The following is a 21,208-nucleotide window of genomic DNA, read 5'->3' as shown; positions in this document are numbered from 1 at the left end:
AATATTTTAATCTCGGAAAACCCACATGGGGGAAAACCCAGTGTTGAAGAATGTAACTAGTGTCAGTCTTCATAATTGTATTTGAGTCATGATGTAATATATTCGTCAAAAGAAAGAAAAAGAAATTTTATTATAAAGAAAATTGACTTATTAAAGCATGGGTTTCATGCCTGGGTCAATGGTTTTTAGGTCAAAGCCTCCATTGTAGGCTTCTAGGGTTCATACCAAGTGTTCTTGTCCATGTCATAATGTAATAGACCCTTCTTGGGCTTTATCAATCAAGAAAGAAAATTATTTTTATGTATCATTCAGGCCTCCTCCACCAAGTTGGCCTCAAGAAGGACAAGTCGGCCTCTTTAAGGGAATTCAACCTCACAGATTCACTATATAAAGGCAGCAACTCGACCTCATTTGGAGTGTATCACCAACAAGTTTGATCTGTCATTGTTGGGCGCAGAAAAAGGGTGCGAAATTCAAGGAAAACAAGAGAAATCCTAGTGAAGAAGAAGGAGGTCTTTATCAAGCTTAAGAAGTTGAATTTTTCTCTTTATCTCACATGCGAAGTTGTTGAGTTGCTAGAAGGGTCGAAGTTAAAGTACTGAGTTGAGCCAAAATTCTGGTTGTTGGGGGCCAAAAGTCTAGGTTGTTGTTGGGCTGTAATTGTTGGACAAGAAGAGACTACTAAAGTTTGTTGAATCATATTGGAAGGTTGACTTGGTGCAGGAGGATGGTATTTTGGTCAAATCTAAGGTCTTCGTATATCTCAATTTGATTAGTGGAAGAGTTTGACAAAGTTTTCCCCTAGAGAGGAGTTTTAGCCCTGGTTAAGTACCTACATCTGCTGTAATTTATCTTCATGTTTTGATTTGGTGATTGCTTGATGAAAAGAAGATAAAAGAAGAACATAAAGAAGATAATAAGAATATAAGAATAACACAAGTAATTATCAACATGAGAAAATCTTTCTGCCTTCCTGGTTTTCTAACATGGTATCAAAGCTAGGGTGAAGAAGGAAGAAAAAAAAGGCAGCTTGAAGATCTATTGAAGAAGGGAACAAAGGAAGGTCATTAAGAAAAAGGGTCATAGAAAAAGAGAATCCTGCTATCTATAGAGACTATGTCAACTACAATGAAGGCAGAAAACAAGCTAGAAGGAGCCCCCAACTACAAGACATGGAAAAAGAGGATAGATCTTATCCTCACTAAGCATAAATTTTTGGATCTTGTTCAAGGAAAAGTCAAGAAACCTACAGATGATGCAGGAAAGGAAAATTTCAGAGAAACTGAAAAATTGGCCATGAATTTGATAGCAAATGGAGTAAAGGACAACCTAATCCCATACATATCCAACATAGACTTTGCTCAACAAATGTATGAAGCTTTTTCCAAGTTATTCACCATCAAAAACATTAATCAAATAGCTGGCCTCAAGAATGAACTAAGGACAATAAAAATTACAAAAGATGATATTGTGTCATCATATTTTGTAAGGATGTCTAGAATAAGAGATGAACTCCAAGAAATAAATTAAGTTGTACCAGAGAAAGAACTCATGATTGTTGGACTACTAGGTCTACCAAAATCTTGGAGTTCTTTTGCATCAGGAATTATCAATTGGAAAGATACTCCAACCTTTGAATAAATGTGGAATGCATGCAGTCAAGAAGAAGCTTGCATCTCATTAGTAAGTAACAAGAAGTTAGATGAAGAAGACAACACTTCAATTCCTACTCTGCTCATAACTATAAGAAGGGAACATTCAAGGAGTTCAAAGGATCAAAGAAGGTTGATCTATCAAAGATTGAGTGCTACAATTGTCACAAAATAGGACATTACAAAAGTCAATGTCTTGAGAATCCAAGAAACAAAAAGAGAGATAGAAAACAAGCAAATGTTACCGATGAAGCTCCACCTAAGAAGAACAAGACTAAAGAATCGGAAGTCAAAGACCTATACTATTAAGTACGCTCTTACATATCCTTCTTAATCGTCTATTTTAATTTTTGTATTGTTTTCCTTTATGTTTTGATTTCTAGAGTTTGTAGGTCTAATATATCTTGTCAGAACATTGTTTAATTATTTAAACTATAGCTATCCCTCAAAGGACTAGATTAAGAGGGACCCTCCACCATTTTACCAAAAGATAAGTATCTTGTTCCTTGTTTCCTCTTTTATGTTTGGTTTCCTCCTCGTATCAAGATTTGTTTGTATTGTATGCTGATAGACTTTTATATTTTCCTTGGTTAGGAAAGCTTGCAGAATACACAAAGGTTATGGACGAGACTTCAAAGGAAAGACTTGAATCATGAAAGAAGTTTTGTTGAAAAGGAAGCCCTTCAAAACTAAAGTCCTACAAGGTTTGTCAAAGAACAACTCAAGGTATGTCTTAGACTATAAGTTTTGTTACAAGGTTCTCTCCATACAATACATTATTGACATCATTATGTCTATGGCTTTGAATCTTAAAGATACATGTTAGGGTAATTAATATTTAAATTGAATCTACCCTCGTTATACTATCTCGTCATTTTGTGAAACCCTAACCTTTAGGATTCACTGTAAAACCCTAGCCTCTTAATGCTAAGGGTATGTCAATGTTGATTATGAAACCCTAGTCTTCTTAGGGTTTGTTGATAAAGTCCAGAACATATTCTTTTGAAGTTTAGGGTTTTGGTAATGTCATGGTAAAAACCCTAATCCTTTTGTGTTTGTTGTTAATGTCTAGGTTATATAATGAAACCCTAGATTCTTAGAGTTTGGTGATTTAGGGTTTATGAACAAAACCCTTATAATAACTAAAGTAAGATCCTAAGAATAAATCCCTAGGTGTATATTTGTGTGTTTGATCGAAACCCTAGCCTGGTCAAAAAAAATTCAATGTCTTGATCTTGCAATTACCTAGTAGATATTGATGTGAAATTTTAGTGCATCCTAGATATGTATATGCGAGTATCCTAACTTAATTGTTGATACTCATGTTTTAGTTTGTGAAATCTGGGGTTAATAACAAAACCTAGTAGAGATTGATATTCTAGGACATGATGATATTGTTTTCGATTATTGATATGATTTAGCTTTGATGATAAAATCTAGGGGTTAAAACTAACCCTAGTAGAATCTGTGATGAATTCCAGAACATAATATTGAAGCGTTAGATCTATAGTGCTATGATTGGATTGATATCTTGATTGAGTTGCTTTAAGTCTTGATGATGGAGTCTAGGGTCTGTGACAAAACCCTAGCACTATGATTGGATTGATATCTTGATTGCGTTGCTTTAAGTCTTGATGATGGAGTCTAGGGTTTGTGACAAAACCCTAGCAAGTTGTTAAATTATAGAATATAAAAGGATGTAATCTTTGTTGATTATGAACCTAACTAGGTTTAGGTATCTAATTTCTAAAGCTTGAATGTTTTGATGCTTCTACTGTAACGACATGATGCTTCTATGTATTTGTATTTGGTTGTACTTGTTATTAAAGTTTTTGCAGGTACATGATCTTCAAGATGTTGAGGATGTTCGTAATTGAAGATGGTAATAATGATGAGCATGATGAAGGAAGTTATAAGAATGATGATGATCAAGATGATCTTGATGCCATAAGAAAGAAATAAAGCCTTGCAAGGATAAAGTTACTCTAATATTGTACAAGAAAGAAGTTGTTGATCTCCCCGAGTTAAGAGGGAGCTTGGATAGAATAAAGGGTATATCTCCCCAATTAAGAGGGAGGGCATATTATGACATCCATAGTAAATAACTTGAATAAAGAATGAATGAAAGTTTCTTTAATGAAAGTACTTCAGACAGATGTTGACAATCCATGAATTTGCAAACAAAAGGCTTGAGAAGTACTAAGGTTGTATTTGGTACTAATGAATAAGTGAAAGAAGAAAGCTTCTGACAAGTAGTATCTGAATATCTTGATGATGATATAAGTAGCATCAAGATGATTGAGGACCCCAAAGGTTTGTGTTTACTTGTATATATGTTTGAAGGTTTACTATTGATTGGGGTTGTGATTGTGCAAAATCTCTCCATAAAAAGATTGAACACTTGAAGCATGCTTGGAGTGATGGATATATATTTGATTTAGTTTTAAAATAGAGATGAAGCATCTTGTGGCAACAAGATGCATGGCAGGACATCTGGTAGACCTATATGTTGATGTCTAGATCCCGAAGTAAGGAGGGTGACATTGGTCATGGAGCTCCGACCTTGGAACGCACCTAGATCCCTGGGTTGGTGTTAGAGCTTAAAAGTCTGATGGTACCTAGAGTGTCTAAAGCTTGAGTACACCTTAGTCCTACCCGATTAGACTACCCTCGTCCAGTATCTAATCTGTAGCACTCTGTGTGTTGTGAACTCTTCCATGTACCTCTGTATATATGTAATTATGAATACCTCCCTAGTTAAGAGGGAAGGTTGAAGAATGTAACTAGTGTCGATCTTCATAATTGTATTTGAGTCATGATGTAATATATTTGTCAAAAGAAAGAAAGAAAAAAAAATTATTATAAAAAATAAAATGACTTATTAAAGCATGGGTTTCATGCTTGGGTCAATGGTTTTTAGGTCAAAGCCTCCATTGTAAGCTTCTAAGTTTCATGTCAAGTGTCTTTGTCCATGTCATAATGTAATAGACCCTTTTTGGGATTTATCAATCAAGAAAGAAATTTATTTTTATGTAAAATAGGTCATTTAGGCCTCCTCCACCAAGTCGGCCTCAAGCAGGACAAGTCGGCCTCTTCAAGGGAATTCAACCTCACAGATTCACTATATAAAGGCAGCAACTCGACCTCATATGGAGTACATCACCAACAAGTTTGATCTGCAGTTGTTGGGGGCAAAAGAAGGTGTGAAATTCAAGGAAAAGGAGAAAAACCCTAGTGAAGAAGGAGGTCTTTATCAAGCTTAAGAAGTCAAATTTTCTCTCTTTATCTCACACGTGCGAAGTTGTTGGTGTAGGAATTTACAAGATAAGTTCCTCAGATAGAACACCAAAGGACACGTCTCACAAACAGATCACAGATCAATACACTAGTGTTCTTGACGTGGTTAAAACCCTCAAAGAGGGAAACAATCCACAGCCTTAGCCAATGCGGCCACTTCAGGCAATTTATTAATAAAAGAAAGAAAATTTACATAAGCTTCTTTCATGAACAGTCACCCTACAAATGATCCTCCATGCTCTTTAAATAGAGATCATGGACCAATCGGGTGTTAAGCCACAGATCAAGTGCCGATAATGCCTAGGAGAGAATGAACCGTCGGATCACTTCATGTCTAGAACATATCGCGACCGTCGGATTGTAAGTTACAAATGTACATAGTAAAGAAATACACTTTACCTAACTCTACACTAGACCAAGTTATAACTAAATATTTCCTATGTATCGGAATATCCTAACAGTTGGGTTGTTGGAAGGGTCGAAGTTGAAGTATTGTAGTTGGGCCGAAATTCTGGTTGTTGGGGGCCAAAATTCTAGGTTGTTGTTGGGTTGCAGCTGCAGGAAAAGAAGATACTATTGAAGTTTGTTGACTCATATTAGAACGATGACTTAGTGGAGGAGGAAGGTCTTTTGGTCAGTTCTAAGTCTATCTCAATTTGATTAATGGAAGAGTTTGACTAGGTTTTCCCCTAGAGGGGTTTTAGCCGTGGTTGAGTGCCTATAGCAGGTGTCATTGGCAAGCCTCAAGAATGAACTAAGAATTCTCAAAATGACAAATGATGATACTGTTTCATCATACTTCATAAGGATATCTAGAATCAGGGATGAACTCCCGGAAAAGGAGTTAGTAATTACTACCCTTCTAGGACTACCTAAATCTTGGAGTTCCTTTGCATCAGGACTCAACAATTGGAAGGATATGCCAACATTTGAACAAATGTGGAATGCATGTAGCCAAGAAGAAGCCAAAATATCGATGGTGAACAACAAAAAGGAGAATGAAGAAGAAAACACCTCAAATTCTTACTTTGCTCATCACAAAAAGGGAACCTTCAAGAAGTTCAAAGGACCAAAGAAGAAAATGGACCTATCCAAGGTTGAATGTTACAATTGCCACAAGTTGGGACATTACCAGAGTCATTGTCCTAAGAATCCAAGAAATAAGAAAAGAAATAGGGATCAAGCAAATGTTGTTGATGAAGGACCACCAAAGAAGAACAAGACTGAAGAAGAATCGGAAGTCAAGGACTTATACTACTAAGTCCTCCCTTACACATATCCTCCCTTGATCTTCTATTCTAAGTTTTGAATTGTTTTCATTTATGTTTTGATCTCTAGAATTTGTAGATCTAACAGGTATTGTGAGAACACATTTTATTTTCATAAAGTTTTAAGTATCCCTCGAGATTGGATTAAGAGGGAGCCCTCACCATTTTACCAAAGATAAGTATCTTACTCCTTGTCCTATCTTTTATGTTTGGTTTCCCTCTCTTATCAAGATGTGTTTGTATTATATGCTAATAACCTTTCTCTTTATATTTTTCCTTGGCTAGGAAAGCTTACTAATTGCTCAAGGATCATGGAGAAGACTTTAGAGGATAGACTTGAAGCATGGAAGAAGGTTTGCCCTTCAAGAATTGTTGTCATACAAGGTTTGTTAAGGAACAACTCGAGGTATGTCTTAAAACTATAAGTTTTGTTATAAAGTTCTCTTCATGCAAAAGGAATAGTCATTCTTTCTTTTAAATTTTGCTCTACATTACTAACATCGTTATGTCTAGGGTTTTGAATCATAAGAGATTCTTGTTTGGGTGATTAATCATTAGATTGAATCTACCATCATTATATTCATTTGTATGGAACCCTAAAAGGTTCTCTATAAAACCCTAACCTAAGGGTATGTCTATAGTTATGAAACCCTAGTCTACTTAGGGTTAATGATGAAGTCTAGAAATCTTATTCTCTTGTTTAGAGTCTTGGTATTGTTATGATAAAAACCCTAGTCCTTTAGGGTTTGTTGTTAATGTTTAAAATGAAGCCCTAGACCTTTAGGGTTTGGTAAATTAGGGTTTATGACCAAAACCCTTATAATATCTATGGTAAGATCCTAAGAATGGAGCCCTAGGTGTATGTTCGTCTGTCTGGTCAAAACCCTTGCCTGGTTAAAATTGTTGTATGTCTAACTTTAATGTATTGATATTTGTGTCTTGGGTTTGCCTTGTAGATATTGTTGTGATATGCTTGTGCATGATTATGAAATCCTAGATATGTATATATGTTAACCTAATTATTGATGAATTCTAGGGTTTGTAACTAAGCCCTAGTAGGAGTTTGATATTCTAGGATATGATGATATTGTTTCCAATATGATGATTAAATCTAGGGTTTGCAACAAACCCTAGTAGAGTCTAAATTGTATAGTAGAATTGTTATTTGATTGAATTGTTGATATCTAAGGCTTTGTGTCTCTAAGATGGAATCTAGGGTTTGTAATGGATCATAGTAGAATCTATCATATATCTCTGAAAATAATATTGAGGCCCTAGATAGAATGAGATTGATCTAAGTTACTTTATGTTGTAGTCTAGGGTTTGTAACAAAACCTTAGCAAGAAGTTGAAGTTTAGAAGTATATGTCTCTTACTGATTATGAACCTAACTAGGTTTAGGTGTTTGATGTCTAAAGTATTTGATTGTTTTGATGCTTCCATTATATTGACATATGGTCTCTACATTGCTCTCTATTTAAGCGTTTTCCATGGTCTGCCTCTTCATCTGGTCTTGATGATGAACCACACTTGTTGGTTCGAAACATGTCGTCCAAAAAATTCTCTTATCTGATTTCTACCGAAAGACTTTTCTCAATTCATTATGGATCACAGAAGCCTGAATTCAGAAAGAAACTTTGATATTGTTAACTTCATGATTCTATATATATATATATATATATATATATATATATATTTGGTTGTACTTGTTATTAAAGTTTTGCAGGTACACATGATGTTTGTATAAGCATGATCAAGATGACCTTGATGAAGTTATGAAAGATTGAAGGTTCTCTGATTTTTTAGAAGAAGAAAGTAGTTGATCTCCCTAATTTAAGGAGCCTGAATAGAAGAAAGGGTACATCTCCCTAATTGAGAGGGAGGGTGTTGATTTCTGGTAGCATTGGATGTGATCTAAGCCTCAAATTTTGCAGGAAGGCTTCGGCACATGTATTCCAAAGAAACCAGAAAGCGTTTTGGAAAATTCCACCCAGAGACAGTTTTATTAAGATAATTAATTATTTTCAATGGGTCCCTAAGTCTAAACTTAGGAAATTAAAATAATTAATGGGTATTAATCTCAATGTGGGTGTAACTTCTAGAAGACGAGGATCAAACAAAAATGATCTTAGCCATTGATTAGCTTCTAATTTGGGCCAATGAATGTGAACGAGAATATTATTTAAGGAGGCTTGAGGGTCATTTGCAAAGTACACCGAGAGTTGATCAATGAAATCGAATTGTTGAGCCAAAGAGCAGTGCAGTGATTTCATGGTGATCACGCAGAGAGGGGCAGAGATAGTTTTGGCTAGAGAATCTTCTCCAGAGCAAAGAATACGCAGCAGAGAGGCAGGGAAAGACCCAGAGGAGGCAGCACAGTGCCCAGTTAGGGTGACACAGAGCCAAGAAGGGTTCACACAAAGCAGCACAGTGCCTTCCATGCAAAAGTCTGAGATTTTGTTGGGGGTTTGACGTTCTGAGCCAGGAGGGCTGATGTCAAAGCTCCTGAGAGCAAATCGATCTAGTAGAGAGGTGATGCAGTGCCTCAAAATCAGTGACGCAGGCCCACGCAATGACTGCGCAGGGGTAGCGCAAAGGTAGCCAAGGACTTGTTGGTTCAGTTGCTAAATCAGTCGAGACTTTCAGTGTAAAGTGACGTAATCTCACTAATTTCTTCTGTAGAGTGATATTCTCTGTACTGGATTGCCAGCAAGGCATCCAGAGTTTGTATTTAGAAATAACTTCTGCTTAATAATAAAAACCCTCAGATCTGTTGCACCGGTTTTCCCACATTGGTTTTTCCGATGACATTTGTCTAAAAATAACAGTGTCATTGTGTTGTATTTTCCTTCTTGCTCAGTTTCTTGTTTCCGCGTTATATTTAATTAAGTGAAGGCTGCAGTGTATGTATTTCGATATTTGTCGTAGGAAACTACAAGTAATTTGTTTAAAGGAATTTAACAAATAGGAGAAATACCATCATTTATTGCAGTAGGGATTCCGATTTAGAAATTTTCACATGGTATCATAGCTACAGGTGAAACAAGAAGAGCAGAGCCAGAGAAACCAACGCTGAGCAGAGAAGGAGATCGAATAGTTGCAGGAGGCAGCAATTCGAATCCCCAGAGGGATTGCGCAGTCCAAACCAGGAGGGCTGAACTTTGGAGGAAAATCTCTCTCTGAGTGAGTTGACAAAGAGGAAGGGCTTCCAAATTGAAATTTTGTCGTGCTAGAGGGAGCAACACAGAGCCTCAGCGTTGAGGAAAGAGCTAGTGGGATGCAGTTTTCTGCAAGCAGTTTTGCTGGGCAGAAAATCGCCAGAAGAGAGAAGAAGCACAGTGAGGGAATTTTTCCTTAGTAGACTTCCATCCAAGAATTCTATTTTCTTATTGGTTAAGCAGCAGTAGTAAGAGACACAGAGGAGCAGTTCGACATTTTCGTGGCAGAAATGGCAGCCAGTGGGTTGAGAGATCAGGACAGGTTGGATGGGGCATCCAACTATGTGATCTGGAAGGCAAGAATGTTGTGCCTTCTAGATGAGCATTTTCTCAAGGCATATATCGACAGCGTGGTGGTTGAGCTTGCAGATCCAAATCCGCTGAAGAAGTACAGGGGAGAAATGGCAAAGGCCAAGAGGATGATCCTTGATAGAGTAACGGATCACATGGTATGTCACATCACTAGCAGAGGGACTGCTAAGGAGATGTGGGATGCCTTGGCAACGTTGTATCAAGGATCTTCCGAGCAGCGGAAGATGAAGTGGGAGCCATTGATCCATTCCTCACAAAGCTTCAAGAGATCCGGGACGAGTTAGCAGCTATGGGGTCTACACCTCAAGGTTCCGAGATGGTGAGACTGACCCTAAATTCAATCTCAGAAGAGTGGCAAGTCTTTGTCCAGAGCATCCTGGCTAGGGCGGCTTTGCTAGATTGGGATAGTATGTGGGCAGCTCTCAAGCAAGAAGAGCTAAGAAGAGATCTAGTCAAGTGTAAGCTTGACGAAAGCAGCAGCGATGGGTCGAAGTCCAATGAGGAGGAAGAGAATGCAGCCCTCGCATCCAAGGGGCAGCAGGAGCAACAGAGGCGTAAGAAGGACTTGAAGATAAAATGCTTTAGGTGTGGTGAAATGGGTCACTACGCAACACAATGTCCTCCCAGGAAGAAGGACAAAGATGAGAAGCATGATCCGAAGGCTACACCTGCAAAGATCGAGGAGGAGTTTGCCATGATAGCCGAGATACCTCCAGGATGGAGGTGGATTGATTTAGAGTTGTAGTTTGAAAGAGCTACAAATGGGCAGGATCCTTGGGGAGCCCACCTCTTGGATCAATTCCTTGCAACAGGAGACTAGATCAAAAGTAGCAGGATGGACCAGTGTCAGTTGGTGCAGAGGAGTGTTGGAGCGACAGATGCAGTTGCTAGAACGCCAAATCTGAGCAGTGTAGTGCAGAGTTGCAGCAGTACTGAGAAGAATAGTGTAGTTGCAGCAGCAGCGCAGTGGCTTCAAAAGGATAGTGTGGGACTAGCAGTAGTCAGAACTTCAGCATCGAGATGCATCTATGCTGAACGCGTGTTCAGATTTTGGGATGTTTTTCAGTTGCAGTGCAAATGAAGTGTTAGCAGTGGCAGTGCTAGCAGCAACACAGATGCAACACTTGAGAGGGAGTTGTAGTACGGATGCAGTGTTGATAGTGGCAAGGTCAGCAGCAGTACAGTTGCAGCAGCAACACAATATTTGGTGGACAGCATGTCAGACATCAGTAGCGCAGAGGATGATGTTATGAAGTCAAGGTGATGCTACAATGGGACGCATTGCTAGAGCACATTCCTCGCTAAGAGGGAGTGTTGATTTCTAGTAGCATCGGATGTGCTCTAAGCCTCAAATTTTAAAGGAATGCTTAGGCACATGTAATCCAAAGAACCTAGAAAGCGTTTTGGGAAATTCCATCCAGAAACAATTTTATTAAACTAATTAATTATTTTTAATGGATCCCTAAGTCTAAACTTAGGAAATTAAAATAATTAATGGGTATTAATGTAACTATGGGTGTAACTTCTAGAAGAAGACTAGGATCAAGCAGAAATGATCTTAGCCATTGATTAGCTTCTAATCTGCGCCGTTGAATGTCAACGAGAAGATTATTTAAGGAGGCTTGAGGCTCATATGGAAAGTACACCAAGAGTTGACCAGTCATATCGAATTCTGAGCCAGAGAGCAGCACAGTTATTTCATGGTGATGACACAGAGAGGGGCAAAGCTAGTTTTGGTTGGAGAATCTTCTCCGGAGCCAAGAATACACAGCAAAGAGCCCGAGAAAGACAAGGAGGAGGCAGCGCAGTGCCCAATGAGGGTCACGCAGAGCCAAGAAGGGCTCACGCAGAGTAGCGCAATGCCTTCCACGCAGAAGTCCGAGATTTTGCTGGGGGTTTTGACATTCTGAGCCGGGAGGGATGAATTCAAAGCTCCTAAGAGCAAATTGATCCAGCAAATAGGTGACACAATGCCTCAAAGGCAGTCATGCAGGCCCACACAGTGACTGCACAGAGGCAACACAGAGATAGCCAGGGACTCATTGGTTCAGCTACCGGATCAGCCAAGACTTGCAGTGTAGAGTGAGGTAATCTCACTAATTTCTTCTCCCAAGTGATATTGTTTGTACTGGATTGCCAACAAGGCACCCAGAGTTTGTATTCAAAAATAACTTCTGCTTAATAATTAAAACCCTCAGATTTGTTGCACCGATTTTCCCACATTGGGTTTTTCCGAGGACATTTGTCCAAAAATAACGGTGTCAATGTGTTGTATTTTCCTTCTTGCTCAGTTTCTTGTTTCCGCATTATATTTAATTAAGTGAAGGTTGTAGTGTATGTATTTCGATATTTGTCGTAGGAATATGCAAGTAATTTGTTTAAAGGAATTTAAAAAATAGGAGAAATATCATCAATTGTTGCAGTAGGGATTCCGGTTTAAGAATTTTCACAGAGGGCACATTATGACAGTAAACACATTGAATTCAAAGGTACCCAAGAAGATCTAAGGATGTATTTGGTGCTACTGAAGAAATGAAAGAAGTGATAGAAGAAAGCTTCCAACAAGATGTATTTGATAACTTGCTGATGATATAAGCAGCATCCTAAGCTTGAAGGTTTGTGTATTTGAAAAGTTTACTATTAAGGTTTGTGTTTGTACAAGTAAATCTCTCCATAAAAAGGTTGAACGCTCTAAAAGCATGCTTGGAAAAAGTTTCATGGGGAGAGATGAAGCATCTAATGGTGGATGCTTGGGAGGACATCTGGTCGGCCTATGTGTGTTTGATTTCCTGATCCCAAAGAGGGACGATGGTGTTGGTCTTAGAGCTCTAACCTTGGATACGCACCAAGATCCTAGGGTTGATGGCTAGTTAGTAATTCTGATGGTACCTAGAGTGGCTGAAAACTTTAGTCCATCTTAGTCCCACCCGGATAGATAACCCTGGTCAGGTATCTAGTCTATGGCACTGAGTGTACCTGATATTTTCGTAGTTCATGTGTTTTTGAGATCTTCCATGTACTTATATATGTATATATGAATACCTCCCTAGTTAAGAGGGAGTGTTGAAGAATGTAACTAGGTTTGGTCTTCATATTTGTATAATGTAATTTATTCGTCAAAAGAAATTTTATAGTGACTTATTAAAGCATGGGTTTCATGCTTGGGTCACCATGTTTATAGGTCAAAGTCTCCATTATAGGCTTCTAGGTTTTATACTAAGTCAATAGAGTCATTGTAAATTTTATTGGACCCTTCTTTGCTTTTGTATCATATAAAAAGAACTATTTTTGAGTCAAATAGGTCATTTGATTCCTCCACACCAAGTCGGCCCTATGATGATGAAGTCGGCCTACATTAAGGCTATTCAACCCCCAGAAGAGGCTATATATAGATAAGCAGTTTGATCCATTTTCTCACTCACTCAACAAGTTCGATACACAAGAAAGAGATACAGAAAAAGGTGTGAAATTCCAAGAGAAGGAAAAATATTGAAGGAGAAGACAAAGTCGAAGTTTTAGGCCATCTTTCTCTTACACGTGCGAAGTTGTTGGGCTATTGCTGGGGCCGAAATTCTACTACAGGTCGAAGTTCTGTTGCTGGGTAGGTCAAAATTCTACTTCTGTCAGCTCAAAGTTGTTGTAATGACCCATCTACCAGTACAAACAAAATGTGAATTATTAGCATGCATATGATAGCTACATATGCATGCGTCCCCTGCACTGCACTAGTATTCATATTAAATTATGAAGAATTTTCAAGCATAGGATAAAAGATGTAATTGTTGAAAATACTAAATAAATACCTAACTCAAAAAAAAAAAATATTGTAATATGTATTTTAGTGTGTGTCGTCATCATAATAGATAACAATAGAATATTATTCAAAATAAAATAACAATTAATACACTATACTATACAAAATTAAAATGGAATATAAATTATACGAATAAAAAAAAGGGACAAGTATAAATAAAAGGAATGAACATTTAAAAAGGATTCTATGCATGTTATACAAACACAAAACAAAACAAAAAAATTAGATAAAGCAAACAAAAGGGAATATAATATCTTATTTTACCTAACCCAACCAATTCATAAAGGCACGTTACAATATTAATATTATGGAGGGTGAGTAATATCATACGTATAGGTTTCAAAAGTAATGATAAAACCTGTCATCTTAAAGAGAGACCACGGCATTTAATTATCAATGCCTTACCTTCCTCGTGAAGCCAGCATAGAAGAGAGACGGTCATGCAACAGATTTAAAGTTCGAGAAGAGCCCCAGGGAAAAAATATAAAGGGAAATGAGATGAAGTTTTTAAGAAAGGAAAAAATTTCAGGAGAAGGAAGGAGAAAAATTTTAATAGAAAGTTACAGATAGTAAGGACTTAGCCTTGGTTGTTCTTGAACTTTTTGGGCACGGGGGCCAGATTATACCAATTGGGAAGCATTTTAGAATTGAGTACCTAGGTTGTACCCAGTTTGGCTGGGAGGTTTTGGTCGTTTTGGTAATGGAATCGGGAGTGAGAGCCACCGCAATGCAGAGACACCTTCAACCACAGAACTCCAGGTTGGTACTCAATATAAAATTGTTAAATTTTGCACATGTATTACATAGTAGTATATTCTAAAAGTAATATTGGTCATACCCTATTAAATCCCTGACTTAGGGTTTCTTAAACTGCTCTCAGAGCTTTAGAATCATTAAATTTGTCAATTTTATGAATTATGGGTCTTGCAGTTGCTGCTGGGAGAACATCACTTGAAGAAGAAGGAAGGGTTGACTTGGTGATTGGGGGAAGTCTTTATCTAGGTCAAAAGAGTCTTGGACTATCTTGTCTTTGAATCTACTGAAGGAAGAGTTTTGACTGGGCTTTCCCCTTTTAGGGGTTTTTCCCTGGTTGTCCACCTACATCTTGTGTCTCTTATTCTTGTGATCTTCATATACTCATATATTTGTAATTGCTTGATGAAACATAATATAATAAAGAAGTAAAAGAAGCCAGCATAATTCACAAGTAATTACCAATGAGGAATCAAACCCTAATTACTACTAGCATTGATTTCTCAACAACAATTGAATGGCAAAGAAACCTAGTTAATGATGATTTGCAACTTTAATTATTAGCACAATTTGATTAGATTATTGGAAAGACCAGTGCCTTATGGAGTCAAATTATTTGCAAAATTAGATTATTTACCAAGTCACAGAATGAACAGTTGCAGCTTAGGATGCACACTATCTTATATGAAATGCGACACCTAGATCTATGTGAAGTGCAAATTCTTGGTTAATTTTAAATTAGATGTCTATTTAAATGAATCCTTTCTCTCAATTATTTAGAAGGTAGTCTCAAGTGTAGCTTGTGGAGAGAAGCCCAGGAGAAGACAGCAAAGGCTATATTAACAATACCTGCTTTGGAGTTCTAACTACCCAATGCCTCTAGTGCTGTAGAGACTATGGCTTTGACGACTGCAAGGTCACTGTGTTAACCACAAGTGAGGGTCCAGACTTCGCACGTTGGGTGAAATAGGTGGTCCTATTATCTTTCAACCAAGCTTATGCTTGGAGGTAAGTTAATTAATGCATGGCTAATCCTAAAATGCAAGGGCAAGACGAGTTCTTATCTTTAAGTGAGATTGTTAGGCGAGTTAAGTACTTCACAAGATTTATTTGAGATCCAAACAATTATAGAGATATTCAATATAAGAGCAATTAAATGAAGCACTTAAAGAACAAATAACTATCTCAAATGAAGTAAGATAACACAATTCTAGTGAAGCACAAGTGATGACACAATTAGTCAAAAATTATTAGAACTTGTTATTTAATTTCACTTATGATCACAAGAACAGATTATAGCACTTAATGAAACAATGAGACAATGCTAGCAATTCAAATGAAATGAAATTGGCAATTCCAATTATTAGAGCTTTATTAATTATGCCAACAAGATGTTATGTTATTCAATGATTAGGCCCAATTAGCAAATTACGACTTGAATCATAAACCAATGAAGCTCATTAGATGACAATAGAAACAAGCTCTAATTGAGATTGCTAGTGGTGATTAAAAATGAGTGCAAGATACTAATGCAATGATGCAATAATGCAAAAAGCAAAGAGGAAAGTCAAGGAAAGACTTATATGGCCAATTTACCAATAAATTTCTTACAATGCTATTACTTCAAAATTGCACTAGACTTAAGAAAATCAGACCAGCAAGATATTATGATGCAAACATTCCCAAGATTAGAAAGAGAAACTTATGAAAACAAGTGATTTAAGCCCTTACATGCTCCATGCTACTTCTTTGAGTTATTAGGCTCATTTAGATGTGTTTTTCAGAGCAATATGCCAATGAAAACACCACTGCGATAATTAAATCAAACTTATAACTTTCAGATCAGACCTCTGCAATTTCAAATCAGACCTTGAAAATCATATGACCTTCACCATAAAACAACAAAATTAGTAGATTAAAACTTTGTGATTGATTCTTGATGCTTTATATGAGTTATTAGCTTAATGTGAAGGTTCTTTAGGCTGGTATTATGATGATTATACCACTGTTATATCAATATACCAGATCTGATATAAATTGTGCAGTCAATTAAAATGAAAGATGAAGGAAATAGAAGCAAACCTGTTAAAATGGGCAACTAAGGTCAAACTCCATGTGGGTCACCTTATTTGGAACAGCTGATATTTTTCTTGGATTCCTCTCTCCGAGAGGTGTAGGATTGATCTAAGGATCATCCGATTCCGACATGTATTTATGGAGATATGAATTTATTTATATTCTTGACAATTTGTCAAGGTCGGCCAGCAAACAAATTAGTTATTTTTCACCCCCAACTTAACCTCAACGTTGCTATAAAAAGAGGAGACCTCATGGCTTCATTTCATCATCTCATCTCATCCTTCTCTCTCTTGTTTGGGTACGCATTTCTGGAGTTGTCTCTCTCACACGTGTGGAAGGCCGAATTCTGATTTCTGTTAGGGCAGCGTTGATTAAGGTTGACCGAAGTTGCAGAAGGGTTTTGACTGCGTTTTTGACAGTGTCTTCTCTCCTTGAGTGCGGATTGGGTTAGGCTGCCTCTCCTAGGCAGGCTGCAGTTCTGGACAGCATTCTGGACCCCTCCTTGACCCTGCGTTGACCAGCGTTGACTGTGCTAGGGCTGGCCGCAGGGCTGACTGCAGTTGACTAAAGTTTTACAGTGATTTTCAGACTGTTTTGGGCTGCTTCTCCTTGCTGTTGGAGGCCGAGTTGTTTGGGTTGATGACCGCGCTGATTGGAGGTCAAATCTGACATGTTTGACCAGCTTTGACTTTGCTGGTTAGGGTTTGCTGTACCTGTCATAAAATATCATAATTGCATATTTGTTCTATCTCTCTCTCTCTCTCTGCTGAATTATTGAAGAATATAAGAAGAATTGATCAAAGGTTTCCCCACAATGTGGTTTGTCCCTTGCTAGTGCCACATCTTGTGTCTTCTTGTCTTGGCTTGTCTTCTACTGTTTATGTTTATCTTCTATCTACATTTTACTATCATGCTGATGTGATTGCTAATCTGGAAATTGATATTGGGATAATAAGAAATTTGAAGCTATGTTGCAGGAAATGTGGGGGGGGGGGCCGTTTCCGGCTGGAAACTGGGACGAAACGCGGAAACGCGTTTGGTACGGCCAGGAAACGCGTTTCCGGCCGTACTGCCACGTTTCCCCTGTTATTACCGCAGAACTCAGGCAAATTTCAGCGTACCAATTAAAGAACGATAGCTTACCCACTGGAAAAAATGCAGATTTGGACCGGATACTCTGCAGATGCGACGGATAGCGGATGGCAGAACAGGGAGCGGGATTGTGACAGCGCGTATTATGGTTTGCAGTGGCAGCGAATCACGAAAAAAAAACGACTGCATTGGAAGGGCATGCCAAATGTAAAGGATAAAAGACAATCGGTAGAATGATGAGCGTGGAGGAATGAAGATAATGGTGGTTGAACAGTGTTGCAGGCGGCAGGATCGATGCTCTGATACCAGATGAAACAAAAAACTTCTGATACGCAAAAATAGATATATAAATATTTTATTAAAATGATGATGATTACAATTGGGGTTCCTGGCTTATATACTGCCATGGACACCCTTTGGGGAAAGGGCATGATCTTATGATCGTGCCCTTTCATCTAATTTAACTGAAAATTAAGTAATAAACCTAATCTAACTAATTTTTACATAACACACAAAACTACACTAGCTTATAATCAATATTCTACAGCCCAATCTAAGGCTTATGGTGTTGTATAATGAAAAGAGTCTCTTCTTTTTGCAGAGTAAAAATATAAATCATGCAGAAATATTGTGTTTCAATGGTAAAAGTACACATACAAAGTAGTACCTTAATAAGATGCAAAATCTTGTATATTGCAGGAAAGAAACATGTACTTGTGAATCGTGATAACCAATGGAACTTTTCATGAGATCCAAAAACCATGAGTCAAAGCATACCTTTAATTTCATATGCAAAAGTTAGGGATTTTCAATGTCATTAGTCAAAAACCCAACTGGTGTTGGAATCTCTATATATGGAGGAGGACAGGTGAGCAATAAATGAGGAGAGAAGTAGATATTAATAAAATTTTGATTTCAATATTTTCTCCTGTTAAAATTAGATGCTGCCTCAAGTAGAATACAAACTGATAGTGCAAAAACTATTTGCCCTAAAAACAGAGGCACCGTTGAGATGACAAGCAATAGAAATCAACCTGATGATGAATTGATGACACAGTTGATACTGCAGCATGCAAGTAATTTGGAACAGCATCTTCAAGATAATAAATCTGCACATCATGTGCCCTACCCTGCAGATTTTTTTAACCAGTTAAGAGCCACACATTAGCCGTAGATGAAAACAAAACCCTAGAAAAGCATTGAGAGTAACAAAAAATAAAAAGCCAACAAAAGAAAACTACAAAGTCTCAAGATAAACTGTAAAACTTACTTCCACTGATATTATTGCCGGTTCTCTACTTGGTAATGATTCTTCAGCATTTGTTTGATGTTGCTTTTTACCACTGTAAATAGATGTAAGACAATACTGATATTCAGAAAGAAAAGAACAAAAAAAGCTTCATACAGAAAACGTTTCACATTAAGTGTGCTGATTTTTATAAAATACTTCAATATCAACATTATCATGAAACAAGGCAATGCAAAGGGTATAAAGACAGCCCATAACAACACCTTTTTGCAAAAAAGCATGGCCATGTTAACTGGAACATATTCTCAAAAACTTACATTTCTCAAGTAAATGAAAGAAACAAACCAGGTTTTCTGCAAAATATAAATTTAAGGTAGTGTTACTGTTAAATTCTGAAGCCAGCACCCTGGCAATTAATTCCTAGCAGATTTATCACAGATCCACTGTATAAAAGCATTATTGGGTTCTTAACATAAACAAATATCATTCAGTGGAAGCACCACAACCAATTTCAATTACGCACGTGCGCACACACAAATTTCTGCCCAATCAAATCAGTTCTTCATTAATAATAATCAGAATCTACTTGAGCTCCCTTACTGGGAAAATGGCCCACTGAGGAAATTATAAATACAACATACTCTTGATCTGATCCAGCTGATCAAGCCCTAGGTCTATCCTTGATCTGCTTGGCTGATCTGAATCTCCTACGCTGCACCCTTGCACCTTCCTTAGACCTGGCACACTTGAGTGAAAGTCCCTCCACCCACCACTAAGATGCCTCTCTCAATGCCTTGTGCTCAACGTGTGGTGTGTCTTTCTTCTCTCCTTAGCCTTCCTTTAATAACTTCTCATTTAGCTAAATCCCTAACCCTTATCTCCAAAGTGATTGACAGCTGAGATTAGATTTCGCCTCACTTGAAATCAACAGTTGAGATTAAATCATAAAGCATTTTTTCAGGAGATGTGCCTGCACTCCCACATTGTAGTCATACTAACTGTACTCTTCTTCAGTCCCATTGACCTACTTTTGTGGTCATCAATTGAACATTAATAAAGTTACTTACTAAAGTATATACTTCATTTTTCCTCAGTTTCTTTAGCTCAATAGCCAACACAATTAATTGTGTTTTTCCTAAATTAGACTTAGGCTAAATTACAAAAGAAACATACTCAATACTTGAGCAAGTATCCTAAAGAGACTTTCAGCGACTTTTGCACACCCAGACACTTAGGCTTGTGCAGAAGTACCTGCTCAAGCTCTAATCATCAACAGTTACATTACCATCTCTCACTTAATGATAAAATACCTAATCCAAAAGGTGCAACCCATGAGGGCACTACTAGGCCACTCACCAATGTCACCTAAGTAACCCATCCTCTCACTTTAGGTTGCCTCTTCTCCAACTCAAGGGGTGTATCCATAGGTATGAGGATCACTAAAGCTATAACAATGAAGCTCAAAGGTGATCTGAAGGCATAGCTCTAGTAAAACAATGTTTTTCGCAGTATAGTGAAAGTAAGTGATGGAAGGATCGAGACATTGATGCCAATTTAACAAGGAGGGAGATTCAATAAAGGGTTAAGACTACAAGGGCTACATATGCATGCAACAAAAACTTAACAAAATGAAAATAAGGAAATACTAGGAGGGCCTTGAAAGTGTCACATCAAAACTATGCCATTAGGATATGCCTTACACAATAAAGTAATCCAGGCATCTCTATCAATCTGTCAATGGGTGCCCTTATTCGAAACTACCATAAAAAAGGAAGTGATCAGCAGAGTGGAAGTTGGTCCAAGGAGTGGATGCAATTGGACAATACAAGTGTTGATTTTTCTAGTACAATAGATAGAAGTATTTTATTTATGAACTATGATAATTACTTCCAATGATGTAGATGTTATTTAGCGCAACAACATGATCATTAAGTAATTATACTTCATAAATTCAACCACATAGACAGTAAAGCAATAGAGATCACAATGCACAAAGAGACAAAAAGATTTTACCCTGGGATTTGAGAAAGCGTGGAGTGTCAAATAAACATTTAAATGCCAAGTCTAAAGCTTTGGTGTAATTCTTTGTAATTTTCGTCCAATATTTGGAAGGGGCCTATGAAGAAACATGATAACGAACTACTGCATGTTCGCGTTGCCACCAGGGAAGGTCAATGAAGGCACAGTGGAGTTAGCACATAGGGTCCAAAACCCGTGGTTGCGAACCTGTGGAAAACAGTGCACAACAAAGCGAAATTTTATATCAATGAGCGCGCAAGCCTGTGTGTCTGGTCATTGACGGACTGAATCTTGTTACAATCGCAAGGATGAGATTCCTTATGCATCTAAGTCGTTCGAATGGCAGGGCGCATCATGGGGCGAGACATGACATTTCCAAGTCGAAAAGAAAAAGAATCGCGACGAGAAGTTGACATGCATGCAATCGCGAGGCCACATTATAACTGAGCCTGGGAC

General features: G+C 37.7%; 1 protein-coding gene across 5 annotated transcripts in view; it reads right to left on the bottom strand.

Moving 5' to 3' along the window:
• LOC149162988 (RNA helicase family protein) overlaps positions 1 to 21,208 on the bottom strand; it is a 405,052-nt gene that overhangs the window by 252,130 nt on the left and 131,714 nt on the right. For all 5 annotated transcript variants that reach the window (XR_016261962.1, XM_089437477.1, XM_089437478.1 and 2 more), the window contains exons 8-9: positions 18,755 to 18,827; positions 18,519 to 18,614 (exon numbers count right to left, since the gene is read on the bottom strand). Coding sequence is in view for 4 of the 5 variants with exons in the window: in XM_089437477.1 (XP_089293603.1) it covers positions 18,519 to 18,614; positions 18,755 to 18,827 (169 nt within the window). In the remaining variant the exon portion in view is untranslated. The remainder of the gene's footprint in view (positions 1 to 18,518; positions 18,615 to 18,754; positions 18,828 to 21,208) is intronic.

Source organism: Pinus tabuliformis, chromosome 5_2 (genome assembly GCF_031772625.1).
Source record: "Pinus tabuliformis cultivar Carrire ecotype Pingquan chromosome 5_2, CPIR1, whole genome shotgun sequence".
Lineage (NCBI taxonomy): Eukaryota > Viridiplantae > Streptophyta > Pinopsida > Pinales > Pinaceae > Pinus > Pinus tabuliformis.
Note: the sequence above shows the minus strand (reverse complement) of the source record. Positions and strands in the feature narration are given on the sequence as shown.